The following is a 7,941-nucleotide window of genomic DNA, read 5'->3' as shown; positions in this document are numbered from 1 at the left end:
CAATAGCTGCCACAATGCACAGTATTGTCTTTTTTTTTTTCTGTAATTGCTGCTGGAGAGAGTTGATCCCCTTCAACACTGAAGCTGCCTGGCCTTGACTGAGGCTCACACAAGATCGTTGAAGTATAATTATTGAAAAGGGGGAAAAAAAAAATCCCAATCATTAAGGCCTTCATTCTGGGGTTACTTCATGGTCTGAAACCCCTTTGAGCTGAAAGCATGGGGATGCCTAAAAACTGCGCTTCTGTTAAAAGTGTCTGCAAGTAGCATGCACTCGTTGTTAACCCCCTGTGTCTTCAGTGTGGTCTAGTGTGATCTAGAGCTGATTAGTGTGCTCTAATCAGCTCATAATCAAGTCCTTTCAAAATTGCAGGAGGCGTGTTAAAGCAGAGAGTCCACTAAAATGTGCAGGGGAGGCGGCTTCTAGGACCATTGTTGAGAAACCCTGTGTGTTCTTTTGAGACCCAACACAACGGTCTGGCATAGGCCAACCAGTTGCAACCAGACAACATATGCTGTGCCCTGTACGGGCACTGAGGGAATGTGTAAGTGCTGAAAACTTACTGCCGAGGTCGGACTCTCGCATTGGCTATTGGAAGTGATTCAATGGGCATATAAGGCTCCCGGCTGCATAATGCCACTTCTGTTTTTCATGGGTTTAGAACATCAGTGTTGCTGAGTCTATAATACTGGACCCAGCAGTTTGTCAGCAGACACTGCCAAAGCCCTGCCCCTGGTGGTCAGCAGTTATAAAACTTAACACTAGTAACTGATGTAACTAATGTGAATAGTAGAACCGCCAGGGTTTCTGGATGGGTTTTGTCTTGGAGGAAGGGTTTCTGGTCATGCTTCACAAGAAGATATAACCGAAAAAAGGAGATATAGATGTGTTGACCTATGCAGTGTCCCTCATATAGGGAGTGTTTTGGTATTTTACTTTGTGTCTGCAGTTGGCTCAGCACTAATTCAAATGAAGCTTCATAGTTGGAGCTTGGGCCACTGGAGAGGGCCCTATTTGTAGGTCTAGGTAATTCATTTTTAAAACTGCTGCCAGCTCCAAGAAGCATCGATTCCAAAAATGGCTTGAAATGACTGTGCTAATGATCATATGGGTGTCTAGCCTAATGGCCATTGCTGTTCATTTGCCTGGTTTCAGGAAACAAGTAGACAGTCACTGGTAGTGGTTAGAATGAGCAGATCAGTACAACATTGGCAGTGACTATGTGTGAGGGATCTCGAAAAGGTCAAACATTTCATCACATCGAGGCTGCTGGCAATTTGCTGACCAGGTTTATGTAATTCAATGACTTATTCTCATATATTTTACATTAATCTCTGCCTATAAAGTTAGAATAATAATAGAATCATTTCGAGTCAGTCCTAGTTCTACAAATGCAGACCTTGCAAAATTTACAGTCTCATGCCCCATGCCATCTGCTGCTGGGAGTTAAATAGGAAATACCAAGAACCGTGGTCATCAACACAACATTTAAAACATAAGATAATAATTCTAATAACAATAAAGCTACTACTAGTGTACATGTGCAGTCGTGTTCACAAACGTATTGATCTGACTGTGTTTTGAAGAGCATTCTGTTGTAGTTTAGTATATAGATCTGATCCAGCAGTGTAAATTAACACATTAACAAAAGACATTTAAAGACATTTAAACTTCTTTCAATCTCAAAAAGATTTTTCTAAATGTGTGACAGTGTAGGTCTGAAGATGTAAACAAATACATTCATTGCGGTTTAAAGAGGAAAGCACTGGTCTTGTTCATGTAGTGGTGAACCAGACATCTGAAGCAAGACAGTTTTGAGAGATTTTAGGCTTAAAATACATATTTTTCATTACATCCACAGGATCAAGGTACATGCAGGGTGTTGTAACAAGAAATAGTGCCCAAAAAAGGTTCTTTTTTCAGATGTACCATCACTAATATGAAATATTAAACTCTAGACATACTGTGTGTCACATCTATATCCATGGAGAGGGGGGACATAGAGTTCTACATCCTCCATCAAGCGTTCCACACACATACACTCCCTCCACTCACGTGCCGCCTGGCTTCAGAACCCATGTGAGGTCTAAATGCATCTTCAGCCCTTTTGCATTTTTAACACGAGCCCTGCTGCTTTGCAGGAAGAACATGGGTTACATTATCAGTGGATCTGCACACTGTGTGAATTCAAAGCTCCAGCTCTGTCTGTGATTCTTCAAATGGGGGGCTCTTTTTAACACTCGTAACTTTTGAGGAATGAAACTGGCAACGATTTTGTTTGAATTATATTAAGACTGTGTTTACATGCTTTACAGTAAAGACTTGGCCAAGAAATGATGGCCAAGACTGAGCTTATATAGAATCAAAGTATTGTGCAGAACTCCAGGTTATTCCACAGAGTTCACTTTTACTTTTTAATCCTTTACTTATTTTCTGTATTCTCTAGAGCTCTCTACTGATGTCGTGAAGCCATATTGACAAATTGAAAAACTGTCGTACAACAGTTGGAAAAAAAAAAAAAAAAAAGAGACTGATGGTGAAAATAAAAACCTGTATTTACCATTGTTGGTAATGATGTTCACTTTTTCAGGAAAAAAGGTTGTATACCACCTGAAATGCATATAAATAATGTTAAAATGAGTGGCTGAGTGCTATTAACGCTTAGTATGTTTAGGATTAGGAGGAAGGCATGATAAAATTACTCACTTTTCCAGACACTTTTCTTTTCTCATGGTGGACATGTGCTCCCATCAGTCTTTGTGTCCATGGCTGCAACATAAGCAAGTGTTACCTCTAAATAATTCCTTACAGAAATCACAGGCCGTTACGGAAATGACATCAACGTTTGTTGTATAAAATATGCAAGTTAGGATGTTTTTTTAAACATGATGTTTAAAAATTTAATACGTAGTATTTCTAATATGAAATTAAAACCTGGGCACTGAAAATTTCCCCTAATTGACGAATCACCCCTGCGGATGATATTTGTTTTCCCTGCTCCTGACTCTAATCATTAAGGGCTGGGTAATTAGCTGACTGGAGTTGGAACAGGTGTGTTAGTGCAAGGAAAGTGTTCAACTCTGCAGAGCAGGAGAAGGAGGAGGGGAGGCCCAAACACTAAGGATGAATACTAAGTGGATCTGAAGCACATGTATGGGCACGGATGCGAAAAGAGCACTGGACCCTAAAGAGTGAGACATACGAACTTACTTTATTTCAAAGACATTCAGTTCTTGACACCTTTTTAAAATGCACTGGAACATGATATAATGCTACATGCCAAATACAGTCCTATACGTGGAAAGTGCAACATCACGATGGGTTCAAATGTACATCATTTAGGATTCCTTCAAAGGTGGTTCAACGGTTTGGAAAGAGCTCTAGTCGCAGTGTTTCATTCTTGGAACGACGCTTCAGAGAAAGACAGGAGCACGCATCCCTAACAGAACAGGCTCCTTCGCTCGACACACGTCCTGAAAAGGCACTTTCGCGTGAACACACAGCGTGTATGTGGGTGGGAGAGGGAGTGGTGGTGGTTGGGGAAGGAGAAGGAGGGGAAGAGTTCGGAGTGTGGAATGGCAGCAAGCGCACACACACACACGCGCCGTCACGCGAGAGAGCACCAGTAGAAACGAGAACCATCAAATAAAAAAAACAAAAACAAAGAAAACATCTACAGCCACTTAAAACCAGAATCAATAAATAAGTATAAAATATTGCAGGTAGAAAAGAAAAGTTCAAGAGAGGAACAATCTGGAAAGTGATCATCATTTCCTATTTGTGCATAAAAAAGAGATGGCTGTTTAGTAGACGCATGGCCTCACGCTGTCACCTTCCAACACGTCTGCACACTTGGACAGTTGCTCTTCAACACACACACACACACACACACACACACACACACACACAGTCAGTCTTGTTTATTAATACACATTCACATTCTCGGCACTCTCTCTTTTAACCCACAGAAATTCAGCCTGTGTGATTCTGCACATGCTCAGTTCGCTCTCGTTCTCACTCTCAGAACAGGCAAGGCATGAATAATCCATTGCCTCTTCAGCACTCAGCACCGGGCCCTAAAACTGAGCACAGCCAACTGTGTCTACTTCGACATGGAAACACACAGAGCGAGAGCATGCTAACACACGCGAGAGCCAGTCAAACATGAAGTATTAAAGTGTGTTCCAAAAGAGAGTGTCTCCCCCTCCCCCCACAAACACACACACACATACGCACACACATACTGGAAGTACAGGCTGAAAACTCAGAATGGCGATCACTACTGGGCCTCTAACAGAGCAGCAGTGGCAGAATGGAAGCGTTACCATGACAACCTGAGGGAGGGCGTGGCCTGATGGCTGAGGTCATGCTGTCCCAGGGTCTTACGCACCCGTCCCGTTCCTCTGCTGGCGCTGTTGGTCACCTCCACCGTCGCCTTCTTTGTTGGGAAGGGGGTCCTCCCTGTTTCCACAGCGAGCGCTGTCTCATAACATCTCATTAAAGCTATAAGTGCCCTCAGAATATCTGGTCTCTGGTCGCTGCCCTTTTCCTGCAGCATCCAATCAGGCCTTGGGTTGCTTACCACGGTAAAGGGGGAGGTTTATCCGGTGATAAAGGCTCGGTGTGGTATTAGAGTGAAAAACAAAGTGGAACATTCAGTTAAAGGAGCACTAAGTAGGTTGTTTTGTTTATGTTCTGTTCGTTGCGACATCGTAATATGAAGCGTCCCATGGATTCGAACTGCCCACGTTCCACAAGCGAAAGGCATTTCCCTATGGTTGGGTTACCACTGACATAAGATTGCACACCAAAACACTATAATATCACATTATGCTTCAGCAGACGCTTCTACTTACTGCTCCTTTAATACATTCGGTGTTCTTTTAAATCGCCTCTGCCCTCTCTTGGGAGGCTATAGGTGCACTGTGTGGCTTAAAAACTACATTCACCATCGAGACGCCTAACATGTGAAGAACCCTTTTCCCATGAGGCACCTGTGTCACGTCCTACAACTCAGGTAACTGACTTAAAAAACATTAAAGAAAGCAGCAGCAACTTCATTTTTTAAAGAATGGCCCTGTTTTTGGCAGGGAAAACACATCCCTCTGTGGTAATAAGGCCTAACAAATCAAAGCACTGAAAATTACATTGCACCGAAGGAGGACTCAAAAAACGACATTTCCCATAGCCAGACTCCCGAAAAACAGTCGGTTAACAGTACTTCCTGTACATGAAATCACAAGCAGTCTCGCTCCTCCACACTCTCCGCAGTCTCTGAATGTGTTCCTCATAAACGTATCTACACACAGACACAATTGAAGTCCTATTCACTTTAGAGAATATGCACACACGCACACGTCACCCTGACGACACATTAAATGATTAATATATCTTAGACTAACTCTATCTGACCTTTCTTTTGCGTTTAAGCTAGCTGTCGGCCATACCGTGTATTCGCTTATTAACAGAATCACCCTGTCTAACCCCTCTCATATACTAATTCAATCCTCAGGCTTTTTAGTCTGGACCCTGTTTCCTCCGGGTTTCGGCCCCTGCAGGGCCGGGCTCACATGGTGCCGGACTTGTCGGCTGGATAGTTCTGGGGTGGGGTGGGGGGTTGCTGCTGTGAAGGAGGAGGGTTGGCTTTGGGAAGCACCGGGGGCTTGGGGCGTAGGGCTGGGGGACGCAGCGTCACACCCATACGGGGTGAGGCGGCTGGCAGGAAGGACGCTGGAGGCTCGTTGGGGCAGCGGCGAGAGGAGGGCCCGGGCAGTGGGGGCAGAGGGGGGAGGGGGCTGTGGGGGCTTAGCGGGCTTGGGGAGTCGCTTGGGCTGGATAGGCTGGATGGGGTAGAGCCTGAGGGCAGTGAGGGGCTGCTCTTCACCTGCTCCAGGGTGTCCAACACCAGGTCCGGGGCTGCTGGCTTCCCGCTCTGTCGCTCCAGCTCACGCAGCTCGTTCAAGGCAAGGCTCATGGTCTCCTCAATGTCCTGTACAAGCACACACACACACACAAACAACATAACAAATAATTAGGGTGTGCGCCACAAATGTATGGTATAGATCTTTCTGAAAAATGTTGTTCATATAAGTATCATAAGCTTCCATGAATTCGTTCACAAAGGGCTGATCATTTTTAATCACTTGCATGACATTTTGTTTTATTGAACTTTTGTACATCCTTGGTGTTATCAGACAAAAATAACTGTATATAAAATGGGGTTAAGACATGGACGCTGTTTCTCGCTCACACCCTCACATGCATGTGTGTACAACAGGTTTGTGGTGTGGATTCCAGATTGTTTGGTCTGATTGTGAGATTTGGGATTATACATTTTCCCCATAGGAATAAATGAAGTGCAAAAGTTTATGCACCCCTCCTGTGTGCAGATGATACAAATACACAAGTAACACTTTACAAAGTACATGAGGTACCACAGAAACTACTTAGCAACATCTAATCAACTACCTGACACACCATAGCAACTTGTGACACCAGATCAACTGCTTAGAATCACTAAGGAATTCCATAGCAACGGTTTCAAAAACGAATATTCTGGTTAACAAAGTAGTCTGTAATAAATAGCTGAATATGTTTCATCTGAGTATTTGTTATAATCAAAATAATAAAAAACAAGGAACACCAAGGAAAGAAAATCTCCATAGCCATACAGGACATATATAGCAAATAGAAGTTAGAATATTTACATGAACTTAAGATGATTACAGAGCAATCACAACAATAGGTGATAATCTATGTATTATTATGGATATATAATTTGGTTTAATGGGCTAGTAACATGAAATGAACACAACAGGGGGGTTAAGTGTCACTAATAACTGTTGTTACACATTATAAATGTATGTGATCATGTAAATACTGGTGATTAATTTGCTACTACAGATATTACAGTATTACAGCTTATGTAATTACATAGAAGTCTCAACCTCTGCAGTTTTAAGTCGTACTTACATGTGTCTTGATAGCTGTTCATATAAATACAACTTCCCTCATCTTATTACACATGTATAATCACAAATGAGAGAACACGCTGTTGTAGCTATTGAGCTACATATACTTGTGCAAATTCATGAGTCAGAACTAAAGTTGATACACTTGTATTAACATAAGTTGTTCTACAGTAAACTATAATAACCGTGAATAGATCACCAGTAGCTTGTGTTGTTGTCTAGATTTCTAACTACACAGTTACTAAGGACACTTAACAGAAAAATTGGAACAATTACATAATGATATTAGTGTAATATATACACCCCTCCCATGCTCATTACTGACCTGTGCCATGGTATGTGGGTTGAGTGTGCGTGTCCTCTGCTCAGGCAGGCTGCAGTGCAGAGCGGATGGTGACTGCCGGATGGGGGGGCTCTCCCGTTCCCTCTCCCTGCGCAGAGACTCGTGGCGGCTGATGCTGGAGGTCAGTGTGCCGTTGGTGGTGGTGGTGTTGGTAGGTGTTGTGGTGGTGGGGTGAACCCCGCGCCGGCGCATCTGTTCGGGGCTGTCCTGGGGCCCAGTGTGACCACGCAGCAGCTCCCGCGGGCTAAAGTGACCAGTCACAGTCACTGTAACTGGGGGAGAGCTGCGCTCCAGCCCGTTACCATGGCAGTGTCCATCGCTAAGGCGTCCAGGCACACGGCGCAGCAAGGCTTCCGTCCTCTTCCTGTGACTGGTGGGTGGCAAAGAAGATGAAGAAGACGATTATGATGGGTTACATAGCAAAAACAAGGTCATGATGTGAGCAGTCTGAACTCCAGAGGAAAGGCAAGGTATGGAATCAGTGTTGCGCATTCGTTTTTTCACACCTGTACACCTACCTAATGCAATTACCTTATCAGCCAATCATGTGGCAGTGCATAAAATATACAGATATGCATCAGCGTCTCAAGGTAATGTATAGGTCAACCCTCAGAATGGGGAAAAAA

The 7,941-nt window shown here is 43.6% G+C and overlaps 1 protein-coding gene across 3 annotated transcripts in view; it reads right to left on the bottom strand.

Annotated features, from left to right (window-relative positions):
- Window positions 1-3,193: 3,193 nt before the first annotated feature.
- Window positions 3,194-7,941, bottom strand: part of srgap1b (SLIT-ROBO Rho GTPase activating protein 1b) — a 43,435-nt gene continuing 38,687 nt past the window's right edge. For all 3 annotated transcript variants that reach the window (XM_072672953.1, XM_072672954.1, XM_072672955.1), the window contains exons 21-22: window positions 7,298-7,685; window positions 3,194-5,990 (exon numbers count right to left, since the gene is read on the bottom strand). In XM_072672953.1, coding sequence (XP_072529054.1) covers window positions 5,568-5,990; window positions 7,298-7,685 — 811 coding nt within the window. In that variant the 3' untranslated portion in view covers window positions 3,194-5,567. The remainder of the gene's footprint in view (window positions 5,991-7,297; window positions 7,686-7,941) is intronic.

The sequence above is a fragment of the Salminus brasiliensis genome, chromosome 2 (assembly GCF_030463535.1).
Source record: "Salminus brasiliensis chromosome 2, fSalBra1.hap2, whole genome shotgun sequence".
Taxonomy (NCBI): domain Eukaryota; kingdom Metazoa; phylum Chordata; class Actinopteri; order Characiformes; family Bryconidae; genus Salminus; species Salminus brasiliensis.
This window is presented reverse-complemented; position numbering and strand designations above follow the sequence as displayed.